The sequence below is a fragment of the Pseudoliparis swirei genome, chromosome 11 (assembly GCF_029220125.1).
Source record: "Pseudoliparis swirei isolate HS2019 ecotype Mariana Trench chromosome 11, NWPU_hadal_v1, whole genome shotgun sequence".
Taxonomy (NCBI): domain Eukaryota; kingdom Metazoa; phylum Chordata; class Actinopteri; order Perciformes; family Liparidae; genus Pseudoliparis; species Pseudoliparis swirei.
In genome coordinates this window covers 23,503,211-23,521,263 of record NC_079398.1, presented here as the reverse complement: position 1 = coordinate 23,521,263, position 18,053 = coordinate 23,503,211, and the positions used below count along the sequence as shown (strand labels likewise).

At 50.0% G+C, this 18,053-nt stretch overlaps 1 protein-coding gene and 1 long non-coding RNA gene across 2 annotated transcripts; one reads left to right on the top strand and one right to left on the bottom strand.

Moving 5' to 3' along the window:
- Nucleotides 1-811: 811 nt before the first annotated feature.
- LOC130201816 (psychosine receptor-like) lies at nt 812-2,098 on the bottom strand. Its single transcript, XM_056426946.1, has one exon. The coding sequence runs from the start codon at nt 1,966-1,968 to the stop codon at nt 1,513-1,515; it is 456 nt and encodes a 151-aa protein (XP_056282921.1). The 5' UTR covers nt 1,969-2,098; the 3' UTR covers nt 812-1,512.
- A 6,445-nt stretch (nt 2,099-8,543) lies between these two features.
- LOC130201945 (uncharacterized) lies at nt 8,544-8,847 on the top strand. Its single transcript, XR_008833273.1, has 2 exons — nt 8,544-8,679; nt 8,812-8,847. It is a non-coding gene; the product is annotated as an uncharacterized LOC130201945 (long non-coding RNA).
- The last annotated feature ends 9,206 nt before the right edge of the window (nt 8,848-18,053 follow it).

Below are 18,053 nucleotides of genomic sequence, written 5' to 3'. Positions count from 1 at the left end.
TATTTAAATTGTGCGTAGAAATGTAAACATTTGTAATTCCATTGAATTCATTTAAATAGCAACACAAACATCACTGCAGCGTTCTGCTGAATGTCCACCAGCCTTTATATCATTGTTATTTACCTACATTGAAGCTTTTTGGAAGTTGTTGCTATAGAGTTGTTGTCAGGAAAGTGTGAAAGAGCTGAGAGCGACAGTGAGGATGAAGAGGAGGATGAAGAGGAGGAACGGTTGGAGGGTCAATCACACGGAGCCCCGGGTGCAATGGGGATGTGAAATCTGCTGGACTCGTCTCTGAGAGACTGACGTGAAGAGAGGTGCAACGTGACGTCATCAAGCCGTCACGTGACATACAGCTCAGGCCGGGAGTTGTGGTTGACGTCACATTTCCGATTGAATGGTTGACAACTGTTGAGTGAGCAGTGTCCGTTGGTGTGCCCGGAACAACCTGATGTCCACCGAGGTGCCCCAGATCCAACCAAACATGTGTGCTCGTCATCTTCATTCTGTCTCGGCCTCCATCCCGGCCCCGCATTACCTGCCAACGGCCCACAAACAGAAAGAGAAACAGATGAGATTACATGTGAACTGACATCTCCAGAGCAACTGAGCTTTCGAGCACAATGTAAAGTAGAAATATCATCACGTTGGGGAACTCAATAACTCTAAAACAATACTGCTTCAAGAACTTTACGTGTGTGTGTGTGTGTGTGTGAGAGAGAGAGAGAGGGGAGAGTGAGCTGCAGCAGTGTGTATGGTTACTGTTATGCAAGAAAAACAAACACGACAGACCAACTCTGAGATCTTTCAATTCAGTTTATTTGTATAGCCCAATTTCACAAATTACAAATTTGTCTCGGAGTGCTTTACAATCTGTACACATAGACATCCCTGCCCCAAAACCTCACATCGGACCAGGAAAAACTCCCAAATAACCCTTCAGGGGGAAAAAAAGGGAAGAAACCTGGAGGAGAGCAACAGAGGAGGATCCCTCTCCAGGATGGACAGATGCAATAGATGTCATGTGTACAGAAGGACAGATTTAGAGTTAAAATACATTCAATGAATGTGACAGAGTGTATAATGTTGCGTCATGTTGTTAGAGTAAAGATAAAAGAGGACCATGTATTTCTGTGTTTGATTGGTGTAATACAAAACTACAGGTTATGCAATAAAACAAGGGATTTCTATTTGAAATCATCAACTGTCCAAATCTAAACTGTGGAAGAGGCTGCAGTACACAGGATTGACCACTAGAGAGCTTCAGATATCCTCTCAGCCGCCTCGCAGCGACCAGCACGTGTAACGTTCACTGTCATTCAGGGGGAAATGCTTCTTCAGTCATTTGCGAATTCACAGCATTTAAGATCACCATGTGTGAGTAGTTAGGCCTAAATACATCCCGATGTGGAATATGATGAGATGATGGTACTTATGACAAGGTCCTCTTTTCTTAACTGTTAAGTTTATTACAAGGTCGTGACATTATTTAGTCCCGTGATTAATTTAAATCTAAACTACATCTTCATACCTGCTCCTCTTCTTCACCTGGAAGAAGAGGACAACCTGATTGACATTTTCCCTCCCGGTCCGGGTCATGAAGCAGTAGAGGAGAGGGTCTGCAATGCAGTTGAGGGCTGACATGGCGATGCTGATCTTGTAAGGATAAAGGAGCCATGCCAGATTCCTGCAGTCCTCCACTAGTGTGCGGAGGAGCATCATGACGTGGACCGGTCCGAAGAAGAACAAGAGGGAGAGCAGCAAGAGAGTCAGCAGCTTGGAAAGGCGTCTCCGTTCCTGCTCCTCCGTGGTCTGGTTGGACCTCACGGCCTGACAGATCCCCCAGTTGGAGAACAGCATGAGGAGAGAGGGAACAACGAAGCCCAGGATGAAGCGTGCGACGTTCGCCCGAGCCAAGGTGTCCGACATCGGGAAGAAGATATCTTGGCACACTGAGGCCGTGCTCATTTCTTGGTACGAGTCCTCCCACGCAGGCACGTGCACAGGTAGAGCCCTAGTGGTGCTCAAGCACCAGCCCTTTTGCCCTGGATGAGTAAAGTGCCCTTTTTGCTGGAGACAATTTTTTTATTCATCAGTATTTAAGAATAAAAGTTACTCTTTCTGTCATCAAGTCCCCGCAAATGTGTTTTAATATCCGACGGGGCATTTATCTGAGAACTTCGCCCCGACATGCTCCGCGGCGCTCACGAGCTCACGTGCCCCCCCCCTCCCTCCTCCTCCTCCTCCTCCTCCACTTCCTCCTCCGCGCAGGTCTCCTCGCGCCACCAAACGGGTGCACCTCCTTCTCCTCTGACCCGCAGCATCAGACCAACAGGTCATGACGCTGTTCGTCCCCTGACGTTGTTTTGTGATAAATCAACCACATTAGCGCTGCTGAAAACATGACGTCACAACTGATCCGACGTTTCCTAAAAAAATAAACAAACAAAAACTCACGAAATCCGTGATTTCAAAGCCTTGCAGCTGTTTACTGACGTTAGTTATGTTTAGATAACAGAGAGAGGAGAGAGAGAGAGAGTGCATTCTTATTCCGTTCTATTTAACAGGGGCTAGTCTAGGATTTGCGTGGTCAGACTGAAAAAAAAATCATAAGGCCTCTCTGGTATTGTTCAGAGGGATGTCTGTTGATGTCTATCAATATCGCTCATTTTGAAAATGACGTAAGAGGGCGATACGGATCCGTATCAGACCAGCGAGGAGGGCAATACGTGGCTGGCATGACGACCCATTAGCCAATCAGAACGCTTGTACTGTTGCTATATATAATAATTCATCTTTATTCATAAAGAAAATGTAAGCTAGTGGTCTGATGCTGCCCAGAGGAAACGCAGGTCGAGGACAGCATCATCAGTGTATTGATGCTAATGCTTCAACTCTGGCAGAATTCTTTTTGTGGCATCGGGTGCCCTTTTTTTTGGTTTGAGCACCTGCCCCCCAAAATGTCTGTGCACGTGCCTGCTCCCATGTGATGGTCATGACCACCATCACCCAAATGGCAACGCTGACCGCTGACGCGGTGTCCACCTTCCTCAGGGAAGTATACATTAATGGGTGAACCACTGACAAGTAGCGGTCCATAGCAATGCAGCAGAGGAGAACGTCACTGGTGTAGAAATTAGTGAAGAGCGAGTAGACCGAAAGCACACAGAGGGAGCCCCCATGGACCCAAACGCCCCCCACAGGTAGTCCAGTCACAGGGAGAAGCCGATGGTGAAGGTCAGGTCGCTCAGGGCGAGATTGAATAGATACACGCCGAGCCCGTTCCTCTGTCTGATGTGCTGCCAGGACACGTGCAGGAAGAAGGCGTTGGAAGGGATGGCAGTGATGATGACAGGTAGAAGAACAGAAAGGGCCTCCTCCTGGAGGAACTGTCCACAGAGGAACACTCTGAATCATTTGCGCCCAGGGTGAGGTTCTCCATCGCAGGTGTAGCTCACACCTTGTAAAGAAACGAGGGAAGAAATTAGCCGGGAAAAACACAATTTATTCAAATTCAGTTTATCCATCAGAGAATACTGTGTAAACACCTGCATAATGTCTACCTGTGGCGACTTCGAGTTGATGATAACCAACAGCAAACGGCGTGGAGTCTGATCCAAAAGGGCCTTTAGAAGTCACAGATAATCTCCTGAGATTCAGGGAGTTTTACTTGTCTCAGCAAATTAACCACAGATTGCTTGACCTCATTGTTTAAGTACATATCAGTACGTTTGTAAAATCATCTTGCAGGGTGGAGGAAGTCGAAGCCTCGTTTGTTTTGGTCGACTCGGAGTCGTCTGCTTTCGAGAACCTCGGAAGTGGCCCTTCTTTGTCGGGTGGTTATTACACAATTCATCCTGCATCCCCACATGACCCACACGGTGGAGCCGAAGTCATGTGGATCAGTCAGTTATCAGGGAGCACATTAGTATGTCCACTTTGTTGCTGAAAGACTTCTGAATGATAAAGAAACCCTGAGCTCTGGTATCAACCCGAAACTGACTCTAACTCATCAGGTATTTGGAGGAAAAACAATGAAGTCAATTGAAGTCATATTACGGTCTACTTACTTTGGACTCGGTGTGTTTGTCCAGAAGATCTTTCATTATCTCAATGAACTCATTGAAACGGACGCGGAGGGATTCGCCCAGTGGTCTCGTCTGCTTCATCAGCTGAGAGGAACAGGAAGTGGGCGGCTGCCTCCTCGTCGTCCCTGACGACCGCATGTCATGCACTGGGTGACAGGCCAGAACAAACCACCGGTGCTGCAGGCCCACAAAGCCCATTCAATGTGGGTCGTTACTCTATATGAGACCACAATTACTTTATGTTTGGTGTGTCAATATAGACACGGACTCAGGTAAAGGTGAAGCTGATTATTGTCTGATAAAGGAATACATATCTGCTTGACTGAATGTTTCCATAACGTAGTTATGTTGTTATGGCTATTGCTAAGTCTACATGCTCCTAAACCATAGAGACAGATATGTTGAAAAGTATATATATATATATATATATATACAGGACTGTCTCAGAAAATTAGAATATTGTGATAAAGTTCTTTATTTTCTGTAATGCAATTAAAAAAACAAAAATGTCATGCATTCTGGATTCATTACAAATCAACTGAAATATTGCAAGCCTTTTATTCTTTTAATATTGCTGATTATGGCTTACAGCTTAAGAAAACTCAAATATCCTATCTCTAAATATTAGAATATCATGAAAAAGTATACTAGTAGGGTATTAAACAAATCACTTGAATTGTCTAATTAACTCGAAACACCTGCAAGGGTTTCCTGAGCCTTGACAAACACTCAGCTGTTATAAATCTTTTTTTTTACTTGGTCTGAGGACATATTAAAATTTTATGAGATAGGATTTTAGAGTTTTCTTAAGCTGTAAGCCATAATCAGCAATATTAAAAGAATAAAAGGCTTGCAATATTTCAGTTGATTTGTAATGAATCCAGAATGCATGACATTTTTGTTTTTTTAATTGCATTACAGAAAATAAAGAACTTTATCACAATATTCTAATTTTCTGAGACAGTCCTGTATATATATATGTTTTTAAGGCAGAAATTCCCCCCCAAAAAGTCCTTAAAATAAAATGCTAACGTTCAGTCTTCAACAAAGAGACATTACATCTTCCGAAGTCCCAGCTGTCCTCTCTGTGGTCACGTATCTGTCGTGGCGGAGCACACAGCCGACTCTGTTTTTGGAAGCACAAAGAAGATTTTTAAAACTAAAAACACCAATAGCTTGTTCAATGTGTGTATACAAAAGACAATTATGAGGAGGCAATTAACAATTTCTGCGGCTCAACTTAATGAATCATCAAATCAATTTCATTATTTCATTTGAGTTACAAATGTGACTAATACATAAATATGTTGTTAGGAAACAAACTGGATTCCAACAGTGCCCTCTGACCCTTTCCTCCTCATATAAACTCCCCAACAGTTGTCGAGAGCTTTCTTAATCTCTTTCTTCGCGCTCTCGCTGATTAAACAGGATATGATGGGATCCAGAGTGCTGGTGATCGTGGTCGTGGCGACTGTGACCAGGTACGCGTCTCTGAGCCGGCCCAGGCGCAGGAGCCTGGCTCCACGGCCCTGAGCAGCAGGACAGTGTGGGAGGGCAGAAAGGCCACGGTGTCGGTCAGGAGGAGTAACAGCAGCCCCACCTTCCTGCGCTCCTCCGTCAGGATGCTGCTGCTCTGGCGGAGCGACTGCATGATCTGCTGGAAACAAAAGGTCAGGATGAAGGTGGGAACCAAGAAGCCCAGAGTGACTGTGTCAGGGCCAGTGTTGGGAGTAACGCGTTACTGTAACGCGTTACTGTAATTCCACTACTTTTAGCGGTAATGAGCGTGTAACGAAGTATTTTTTAAATCAACTAACGCAGTTACAGTTACTGAAATTTAAATGAGTTCGTTACTCGCGTTACTCTCTTTTGTGAAAAATGAACACTTGCAGACAAGAAGACAAGCTAGGCTACTTTAGCTGCTTCTGATCTGACATCGCAGGACCTTGGTGGCGCAATGATGGAACGTCTCGGACGTTATGGACTGATGACACGGAGACGGGACGACGTTATTATTCCTCCCTTTATTGGGCATCCACCAACACAGACAGCTGCTCCTCTCGGCTCAGCAGCTCGAACGTCATCAACAACAACGGTTCCCGTCAACCACCCGTAACTTCCGTTTTCCGACAGGTTAACCCCGCCTCCCCTCTACTCCGCCAATCACAGGCACGCCTCCCCTCTCCTCCGCCAATCACAGGCACGCCCCCTCGACCAGCATCACGGTGCCACACTGTGATTGACAGCCACTTCCAGTGTTGCCAGGACCGCGGTTTTTGCCGCTGGTTGAATTTTGTGTCCGCTGGTTCGGGTAGACCTATTTTGCATGCAAATTACATGAATATCTTTAAATAAAAATCCATATTTTAAATGAAATAATTTATTTATACCCAAATCCTATCAAACTGACTCCAGATCAGCACGTACACGCCTCACTAGCACCCCCCCCCTCAATTATATGCAGCACCTCAAGGCACCTTTGTTTTCTTTTAATTAGTGTTAATACTGTAGGCCAATCACTTTTATTTCATTGGGACTTTTGTGCTAACAAACACTGTTAAATCACTGAGACAGTTATTTTGTATTAAGTTAACTAAAAAAGGGACTTTTGTACTCCTGCTTGATTTGAAGGCCTGTTGCCCTGTTGATTGCAATAAATAGGTCTACAACATATGTTTATTGTGTTTGACTGTTCAGTACTGTTCATTACATTAAAAAAGCAGACATAAAAGTAACTTAAAAGTTACTTTCCCGAGTAACTAATTACTTTTGATATACAGTAACTAGTAAAGTAATTCAATTACTTTTAAAAGAAGTAACTAGTAACTATAACTAATTACTAATTTTCAGTAACTTGCCCAACACTGGTCAGGGCGAGGTTGGCGTCTTCTCGCGCCATGGGCATCCGCTCGCCACACAAGTCTCTGGAGGGGAAGGCTTGCAGCGCCCCCGTGTGGTGAAGCAAGAGTATGTGGACGGCAATCTCCAAACTCCAAACTGCAATACACACAAAGGCAGCTGTCCGCACCTCTCGGACCGGTGGAAGCGGAGAGGGTAAACCACGGCCAGATAGCGGTCCACAGAGATGCAGCAAAGGAGGCCTGAGCCCACGTAGAAGCTGTTGTGCATCAGCTGCATGACCACGGCCACGACACTGCAGACGAGGTCCCCCACAGGCCTCTGCAGGGCCAGCTCAACACAGGGAGAGACATGGTGGAGAGGGACAGGCTGAAGAGGGAGACCGCCACGCTGCTCCCTTTGCTCATCAGCATCCAGGCTGCGCACAGAGACCACCATGAACAAAAGAGAACCCACAGCTGGATGCATCCTCTCTTCGACTGAGGTCTCCACTGCGCAGGAGCCAGAGGAGCTGCTGTCCGTCTGGTGGAGGACAGCGGGGAGCGTTCCAGATGAGGACAGCGTTCCAGATGAGGACAGAGGGGAACGTTCTAGATGAGGACAGAGGGGAACGTTCTAGATGAGGACAGAGGGGAACATTCTAGATGAGGACAGAGGGGAACGTTCTAGATGAGGACAGAGGGGAACGTTCCAGATGAGGACAGAGGGGAACATTCTAGATGAGGACAGAGGGGAACATTCCAGATGAGGACAGCGTTCCAGATGAGGACAGAGGGGAACATTCTAGATGAGGACAGAGGGGAACATTCTAGATGAGGACAGAGGGGAACATTCTAGATGAGGACAGAGGGGAACATTCTAGATGAGGACAGAGGGGAACGTTCTAGATGAGGACAGAGGGGAACATTCTAGATGAGGACAGAGGGGAACGTTCCAGATGAGGACAGAGGGGAACGTTCCAGATGAGGACAGAGGGGAACGTTCCAGATGAGGACAGAGGGGAACGTTCTAGATGAGGACAGAGGGGAACGTTCTAGATGAGGACAGAGGGGAACGTTCTAGATGAGGACAGAGGGGAACGTTCCAGATGAGGACAGCGTTCCAGATGAGGACAGCGTTCCAGATGAGGACAGAGGGGAACGTTCTAGATGAGGACAGAGGGGAACGTTCTAGATGAGGACAGAGGGGAACGTTCTAGATGAGGACAGAGGGGAACGTTCTAGATGAGGACAGCGGGGAGCGTTCCAGATGAGGACAGCGTTCCAGATGAGGACAGAGGGGAACGTTCTAGATGAGGACAGAGGGGAACGTTCTAGATGAGGACAGAGGGGAACATTCTAGATGAGGACAGAGGGGAACGTTCTAGATGAGGACAGAGGGGAACATTCTAGATGAGGACAGAGGGGAACGTTCTAGATGAGGACAGAGGGGAACGTTCCAGATGAGGACAGAGGGGAACATTCTAGATGAGGACAGAGGGGAACATTCCAGATGAGGACAGCGTTCCAGATGAGGACAGAGGGGAACATTCCAGATGAGGACAGAGGGGAACATTCTAGATGAGGACAGAGGGGAACATTCTAGATTGTAGAGTGTACCGCCGGCCACTAGAGGGCAGCGTCTAATTACCTGACCGGATATGTCACGCTGCCTTCCGTTAATGTCAGCGTCCATTTGAGTCTCGTCATTCATTCATTCCACCTCGAGGCGAGATGTTCATCCACTCATTCATGTGAGAACTGTTTACGTTATTAGTTAATGTGCATATACCGTATATCGTTATTTGTAGATGTGTATTACGTTATTTATGACATGCATAATTGTAATACGTTGTCAGCTCATCTTGCTGCACTGTCTGTTTCAGGGTGTCTTCATCTCTGTCATTAAACCCTTAAACTGACATTGAGGAGTGTGTTTCTTCATGAAGACACCATGGTCGTTGTTGGATGCCCTGCCCCGCCGCGAGTTTAAATCCGGAGACTTGTCTGAAGCACTTGTCGCTGCTCTATTGACAATTCATGGATTTAGCCACCAGCACGCAGCGCCTGTCATGGCCGCGCCGGCCCAGGCCCCAACCCCTCGAGGCCCGAGACTCGATCGGCCCAAAGTTGATGTGGGCGTGTCAATAGAGGAATGGAACGTGTTCATCCGCCGTTGGAACGTATTCCGCGCCGGTTCAGGCATAGGGGATGCCCAGGCCCCCTTCCAGCTGTTTCAGTGCGCTGGGCCTTTACTTGGAGACAGCCTGTTGAAAGCCGTCCCCGATGCCGCCTCCGGACCCCTGCCAGACCTAATCACCGTCATGCGATCCCTAGCTGTCATCCCTGTCGCTACATGTGTCCTGCGCAGCGAGGTACTTCAGCTACGCCAGGAACGCGACGAGACATTCCGCATTCGCTGCCAGAGTGCGGGGTAAAGCAGAGACATGCGCATATAATGCGGTATGCGAGTGTGGTAGGGACGTGGACTATACCGACCACATTATCCGTGATGTTCTGCTAAGTGGCATCTATGACCCGGACATACGCCGCGAGACGCTTGGGACACCTGACATCCTGGTCAAACCAGTTAACGACGTTATTGCACTCGTCGAGAACAAAGAGATGGCCCGTAACGCTCTCCCGTCGTCCTCTCTGTCAGCCATGTCGTCATTCCAGCGCCTGAAGACGACTCCACGGACGAGCCCCGCCCCGGGCCCTGCGGATAGGGCTAAACGAGCCTCGTGCCCAGAATGTAAGAGCGTCTTTAACGTCTTCACGGAGGGGCCGCGGGTGGAATCCTAAGCCTCACCAGGTGTGCATCGGCTGCTACAGGGCCCGCCGACGACAGAGGCGCCAGCAGCCGTCACCCGACGGTCAACAGGCCGCCATGGAGTCGGAGCTGATCTCCCAGGTCTCATCGGTGCAAGCTGGAGCCCGCCCTGGCCTACGTCGCGGGAGCCATCGCCGACGCCGCCCCTACCCCGCATGGATGTGTCAACAGGCCTGCACTTATCAGACTCGAGCACCACATCTTCTCCAAGGGCGAATGGAGACGAGCCAGGCTGAGAGACCACCCCCGAGCATTAATTACCATCTCGGTGGACATGCCAGCCGGGCTGAGGGATGGCACCGGCAACCGGGGCTCGGCCGATGGAGCTCGGATATCCGCCGTCGCAGACACTGGCGCGCAGTCGGACCTCTGGTCTCTGGAGGAGTTCCTGGCCTGCGGTTTCGAGCGGGACGACCTGCGACCCGTCAGCCTCAGCCTGTCGGCCGCCAACCGCTCCCCTATAGCCATCGAGGGAGCGTTCTTCGCTAGGCTCTCGACGACCTGCAGCGGGGGGCGTGTTACATCCTGCCGTTCCATGGTATATGTGAGCAGCTCAGTCCAGGCCATGTACCTCTCCTACGAGTCGTTGCTCAACCTCGGCCTCTTGCCCGTGAACTTCCCGTCGGACGACGTCGCAGGGGGGCCCAAGGACAGGCGTAGCCCTGACACGGCAGACCAGCCTTTGTCCGTCAATGCGACGAGGTCAACCAACGGCGGCTGCGTAGGGCCAGGTGGCCCCCAGGACGCCCAGTGCTCATGTCCTCAGCGCACGGCCCCCCCGGCGCGCCCCGCAGCACTGCCGTTCCCTTGTACGCCGGAGAACAACAACCGGATGAAAGGTTGGCTACTCGGGAGATATGCCTCGTCGACGTTCAACACGTGCCCCCATCGGGCACTACCAAGCATGGAGGGACCGCCCATCGAGATGCACGTGGACCCCGCAGCCACGCCTAAGGCATGCCACACCGCGGCCACCGTGCCTCTACACTGGCAGCGGAGGGTCCACGATGACCTCCTGCGGGACGAAGCCCTTGGAGTCATTGAACGCGTGCCATATGGCGAGCCAGTTACGTGGTGCCATCGTATGGTAGTCACTCGGAAGCACGACGGTTCCCCCCGCAGGACCGTGGACCTCTCCCCCCTCAACAAGTTCTGCCTACGTGAGACCTTCGCCACTGAGTCCCCGTTCCACCTCGCACGCCGTGTCCCGAAGGGCACCTGGAAGACCGTCACGGACGCCTGGAACGGCTACCACAGTGTTCCCCTGCGGGAGTCGGATCGCCACCTCACCACCTTCATCACACCCTTCGGCCGGTGGCGCTACACCAGGGCACCACAAGGTTTCCTGTCATCAGGGGATGGCTACAACCGTCGGTTTGACGCCATCCTCTCGGACTTTGAACGCAAGGAACGTTGTGTGGATGACACCATCCACTATGACACCGACCTGGAGCAACACTGGTGGAGGACCATCGACTTCCTGACGCGTATCGGCCGGTCGGGCATCGTGTTGAACCCGGACAAGCTTCAGTTCGCAGAAAGGTGCGTCGATTTCGCTGGATTCAGGGTGTCGGAATCTACCATCGAACCGCTCCCAAAATACTTGGACGCTATCCGGGACTTCCCCACCCCAGGCTCCACAACGGACATCAGGAGCTGGTTCGGCCTTGTCAACCAGGTGGCTAACTACGCCCAGTTGCGTGACACGATGGCTCCATTCAAGCCGTTCCTCAGCCCACGCTGTGCGTTCCTATGGTCCCCCGTTCTGGAGGAGGCTTTCCAGACGTCCAAGCAAGCCATAATGGAGGCCATCCGTGAGGGCGTGGAGATCACGACATGCAGAAGCGCACCTGCCTCCGCCCTGACTGGTCCACGCGTGGCATTGGCTACTTCCTGCTCCAGCAACATTGCCACTGTGCCTCGGGCATTCCGGACTGCTGTCCAGGAGGATGGAGGATCACCGCTGGGTCGCGTTTCCTATCCCCTGCGGAGCAGCGCTATGCGGCCGTGGAAGGAGAGGCCCTAGCCGTGGCCTGGGGTCTGGAACAGACGCAGTACTTTACCCAGGGGTCCGACAACCTCGTCGTGGTCACCGACCATAAGCCGTTAGTGAAAATCTTTGGCGACCGTATTCTGGATGAAATATCGAACTCGCGTCTGTTTAGACTCAAGCAGCGCACCCTCCCATGGCGCTTCGACATCGTGCACCTGCCTGGCAAGAGCAACTATGCCGCTGATGCTACGTCAAGGCATCCTTCCCCCTCGGGCTCGGCGAACAGCCTCTCACTGGGGCTGCAGAGCTGGCCTGACGCCGTGGAGTCAGCCCTCATGGCCTCCATCCGCGACGACGCACAGGAGCTCGGAGCCATCTCTTGGCCCCTCCTCGCACGGGAGACAGCGGCTGACGAATGCCTCAGCCACCTCCTCCAACTCATCGAGCAGGAGGGTGGGATTGACGTTAACGACCCTGCTCTGGCGAGTCTGTCATCGGTCTGTGAGTCCGTCACGCGCAGGACGGCATCCTGCACTACCGGGACCGCGTCGTGGTGCCCCCAACCCTCCGTGAGAGAGTCCTTCGGCATCTCCATGCAGCTCATCAGGGGACCTCTGCGATGGGGCAGCATGCCCGAGCTATAGTTTACTGGCCCGGGATGTCCGGGGACATTCAAGCCACCAGGGACGGGTGTGCAGACTGCAACCGCAATGCTCCGTCGCAGGCGGCTACACCCCCCCTGCCCTCCTCACCCCCGTCCACGCCATTCGAGGCAGTGTTTGCTGACTTCTTCGACTATGGGGGCCGCCACTACCTAGTTGTCGGGGATCGGCTCTCGGGCTGGGTAGAGGTCCTGAGCTCTACGGCAGGTACTGCCCTGGCGGGCTCAGCTGGCCTGGTCCAACACCTCCGTTCGTTCTTCGCCACCTTCGGCGTACCGGAGGAGCTCTCGAGCGACGGTGGTCCGGAATTCAAGGCGAGCCACACTGAGGACTTCCTCCGCTTATGGCACGTCAGACACCGTGTGTCTTCTGTTAGCTTTCCGCAGTCTAACGGGAGGGCAGAAGTGGCGGTTAAGACTGCTAAGCGCCTCCTGATGTCCAACACCGCCCGCCGGGCAGCCTTGATCAGGACCGCTTCCTGCGTGCTATGCTGCAGCTGCGCAACACGCCTGACCCCGACTGCAACCTCTCGCCAGCGCAGATCATCTTCGCCGCCTTCGTGGCTCGCTCTCCTTCGTGAACCGCCTCGTGAAGTTCTCGAGCCCGCATATCCGCCTGCTATGGCGCGATGCATGGGCGGCTAAGGAGGACGCCTCTGGACCAGATGTCCCGCACCACCGAGTCTCTGGGGACTCACTCAAGACCGCCCGCCATTGGCACTCGGCGAAAGAGTATTCCTCCAGAACCAGCAAGGCCCGAGCCCCCACAAATGGGACAGGTCAGGGATTGTGGTGGAGTCACTGAGCCACGACCAGTATCGGGTCAGGGTTGACGGTTCGGGACGTTTGACACTGCGCAACCGCCGTTTCCTCCGTGCCTACACGCCGGCCACACCCCACGCCCATCAGCAGTCGGCCGCGCCGCCGCCGCCGCCGCCCACTGCCCAGGAACATCGGCCCCCACCCATCCACCCGGGCTGGGCTGCGCCCCAGGGGGTTGCTCAGCCGCCGGCCGACGGGCCCCGCGACTGGGCTGTGGGCGCTTCCCCACCGGCGCCTGTTGATGAGGCGACCGCTGACCTCACCGTTCCTGCGGGTGCCGTCCTGGGCGCACCGCTCCCGGTGCCGCAGTCGCCACCGACGCTGCCCCAGCCTACTCGGCCGGGCCGGGCGAGGAGGCCGCCTTCACGTTACGAGCCCGAGTCCGGCAGCTGGATACGGATTCAGACCGTTAATCTATTCCGCCTATAGCTTTCCGGTCTGGGGATGTAGAGTGTACCGCCGGCCACTAGAGGGCAGCGTCTAATTACCTGACCGAATATGTCACGCTGCCTGCCGTTAATGTCAGCGTCCATTTGAGTCTCGTCATTCATTCATTCCACCTCGAGGCGAGATGTTCATCCACTCATTCATGTGAGAACTGTTTACGTTATTAGTTAATGTGCATATACCGTATATCGTTATTTGTAGATGTGTATTACGTTATTTATGACATGCATAATTGTAATACGTTGTCAGCTCATCTTGCTGCACTGTCTGTTTCAGGGTGTCTTCATCTCTGTCATTAAACCCTTAAACTGACATTGAGGAGTGTGTTTCTTCATAGATGAGGAGAGAGGGGAACATTCTAGATGAGGACAGAGGGGAACATTCTAGATGAGGACAGAGGGGAACATTCTTGATGAGGACAGAGGGGAACGTTCTAGATGAGGACAGAGGGGAACATTCTAGATGAGGACAGAGGGGAACGTTCCAGATGAGGACAGAGGGGAACGTTCTAGATGAGGACAGAGGGGAACGTTCCAGATGAGGACAGCGTTCCAGATGAGGACAGCGTTCCAGATGAGGACAGAGGGGAACATTCTAGATGAGGACAGAGGGGAACGTTCCAGATGAGGACAGAGGGGAACGTTCCAGATGAGGACAGAGGGGAACATTCTAGATGAGGACAGAGGGGAACATTCCAGATGAGGACAGCGTTCCAGATGAGGACAGCGTTCCAGATGAGGACAGAGGGGAACATTCTAGATGAGGACAGAGGGGAACATTCTAGATGAGGACAGAGGGGAACGTTCTAGATGAGGACAGAGGGGAACGTTCCAGATGAGGACAGAGGGGAACATTCTAGATGAGGACAGAGGGGAACGTTCTAGATGAGGACAGAGGGGAACGTTCCAGATGAGGACAGAGGGGAACATTCTAGATGAGGACAGAGGGGAACGTTCCAGATGAGGACAGAGGGGAACATTCTAGATGAGGACAAGGGGAACATTATAGATGAGGACAGAGGGGAACATTCCAGATGAGGACAGAGGGGAACATTCCAGATGAGGACAGAGGGGAACATTCTAGATGAGGACAGAGGGGAACGTTCCAGATGAGGACAGAGGGGAACATTCTAGATGAGGACAGTGCCGATGGAAATGAAGCGCTCTGTGTTTTGTTGAGCAGAGATCAGCCCTGACTTCAAAAAGCTTCTGGTGAAACAGGTTCTCTCATTATCGTCATGGAAACAGCATCCAGCGCTTCATTGTGTGGTCACTCTACTTCACTCTACTTCACTCGACTTCATTCTACTTCATTCTACTTCATTCTACTTCACTCTACTTCATTGTACTTCATTCTACTTCATTCTACTTCACTCTACTTCATTCTACTTCACTCTACTTCATTCTACTTCATTCTACTTCACTCTACTTCATTCTACTTCACTCTACTTCATTCTACTTCATTCTACTTCACTCTACTTCATTCTACTTCACTCTACTTCATTCTACTTCACTCTACTTCACTCTACTTCATTCTACTTCATTCTACTTCACTCTACTTCATTCTACTTCACTCTACTTCATTCTACTTCACTCTACTTCACTCTACTTCATTCTACTTCACTATACTTCACTCTACTTCACTCTACTGCACTCTACTTCATTCTACTTCACTCTACTGCACTCTACTTCATTCTACTTCACTCTACTTCACTCTACTTCATTCTACTTCACTCTACTTCATTCTACTTCACTCTACTTCATTCTACGTCACTCTACTTCACTCTACTTCACTCTTCTTCATTCTACTTCACTCTACTTCACTCTACTTCATTCTACTTCACTCTACTTCACTCTACTTCACTCTACTTCATTCTACTTCACTCTACTTCACTCTACTTCATTCTACTTCTGCAGTTCTAAACGTCAACATTCCCAAAGATTTAACTTTATCTGAAAGTTTTTAGGATTAAAGACAAATTGTACTGTTTTATCAGCTGTTCCACCTTTAAACCTTCAATATGCTTTTATTTAAACTTCAAATCAGAAAAATGGTCCAATGTTTCATAAAAAAGAAAACTTTAAACCATAATTTAAAAAAGTTGTTGAACAGAATTATTATTTTTTCTTTCATATCCCACTACAACCCCTTCGATTCATCTTGTGACCTTTTGGGGGAGGTCCAACTCTAGTTTAGCTGAACGGTCAAAACCTATTCATGAATTGACGCATAAGTGTCAATATAATAATGTAATAACATAATGTAAAGTACTCAATCCGTCATAAAGACCATTGGTCTGTGTCCTGAGTGATTTCATGACGAGCTTGTCTTTGCGTCTCCTGTGGTTCGTTGCTCTGGAGGAGTCGGTTCCCTCTCAGAGCTCCTGAGGCCAGCAGCAGCGTCAGCTCTGATGCGTCTGGCTGTAGATTATGTTGCACCAAGAAGACGTTGACCTCAGCAAGCTGTCCACTGACAGGAGAGGGAAGCCCAGGGTTCCTTTCCAGTTCATTCTCAGTCTTTTGGAAAACAATGATGGCGTTCCGGTCCGTGGAACACACCCGGTCCTTCCTGAGTTAACGATGAACAGATCACTGCACATGAAGTTCTTTTAGAAGAGCATTAAAAAACACCAGAAATGAGAAGTTGCATTGCATCTCAACAGTTTCATTTCAACATCAACACATTTCAACAAATACAGACACACGGCTGTGATAAAGATGTAAACAAAGTCAATGATGGCTTGAAGGAAAAGGATTGTTCTCTGACCCTGAGAGCATTAACAGAGTATTCTATCAATTTATTATTGCAGAAACTAAATAAAAGTCCTTCTCAAAAGCTGGTCCTTTCCCGCAGTACAACTCAGCCACCAGCGGGTCATGCTGGCTCCATGTGGAGTCTCTTGTAGACCTGAAGAAATGAAGAAGCATCAGACTGAGCCGCTCCCTCTTGAGCCACACACCTTTCACATCGAGACCCAAGGCCTGGACAGATACGTCCTTCTTTGACTCATCTGCACATTGCCAATAAAACATTGAATTCACTGAGTTAGTCTTCTAAGATCTGGGAACACATCAACGTTAGTGGAAATATTCAGATAACAGTCATATTACTGTTTCCTGCAAAGTCTGACTCATTGTTGCAGAGTTTCCCCAGTTGTAACTGACCACATGGAATCATTTAGTGAGTTATTATTCATCAAGGAGAAAACCATGACGCAGACTTTACCTGTAACTTTGTAGTTTCACATGCACGTCCGAGTTCAGCCTTGACCTCTCTTGTGGGTGACAGTTACTCTGAGCAATGAGGGACTCTTGGCAACATTTGGGTGAACTCAAGTTTATTTAACTTCAAAATATTCTCAACACACCTGTTCAACCAGCAAGAACAGAAAGCTCCACCTCATTCAACCGGCTGTCAGTCGTTCATCCACCGCCACAAGCTTCTCCAAACAAAGGAAGAACAAAAGCTCTCTGAGGACAGGAGGATGACTCATGTATATTATTTATTGTATTAACATCTTAGATTGGTTTCCAGTGAGATCTTCATGACTTGTATCCTGACCCTTGTTGTAAATATTCCTGTTGATGCTCTGGAAACAATATGTAGTTATGGTCTGTAACAGCTTTCTGTTATCCCGTGAGTATCGGACTGAATACTGAGGCAGCAACACGGATTGTTGGTTTAAACCTTTTATTGGGTGTGGCTTGCAGCAGCAGCTCGTGGAGCTCGTGGAGCTCGTGGAGCTCGTGGAGCTCGTGGAGCTCGTGGAGCTCGTGGAGCTCGTAGAGGCTTTTCGAAAGAAACAACAACACGTAGTAAACTGCGGTTAAGCTGTCATATCCAAACCCAAACACATATTTAAGGACCCGTAGACGTTCACTAAAGCCTTGACCATCTCATCATGCAGACCCCTTTCCCATTAAAATGATGCTTTCATGTGAAAATTCCACTTTAGTTGTTTTCCATCAAAAACGCTGCTATCTGGCTCCCTCATGAACACACAGCTGATTCAAATGAGCCAATCAGGGCGGCTCCAGGAGCACACACCCTGTAACCACGGCAACACGTGTAACACATGCAATACGCTGTGGGAGGAGAGACAGAGAAATGTGGGTGTGTCTCTGTGTCCACTGATACACACAGAGGAAAGGAAGGGAAGGAAAAGAAGGAAGGAAGAAAGGAAGGAAGGAAAAGAGGCAAGGAAGGTAGGAAATGAGGAAAGGAGGGTAGGAAATGAAAGAATGAAGCCAGGCAAGAGAGGGAGGACATATAACACCAAGCTCCTCCTCCCGCATCTCGGTTCCTACTGCACTTTATAGGGAAGAGATATACACACGCACACACGCACACACACTCACACACTCACGCACAC

Bases quoted from the DNA above. Each gene is read 5' to 3' on its own strand.
- LOC130201816 (XM_056426946.1), bottom strand. From the start codon at position 1,968: ATGAGCACGGCCTCAGTGTGCCAAGATATCTTCTTCCCGATGTCGGAC.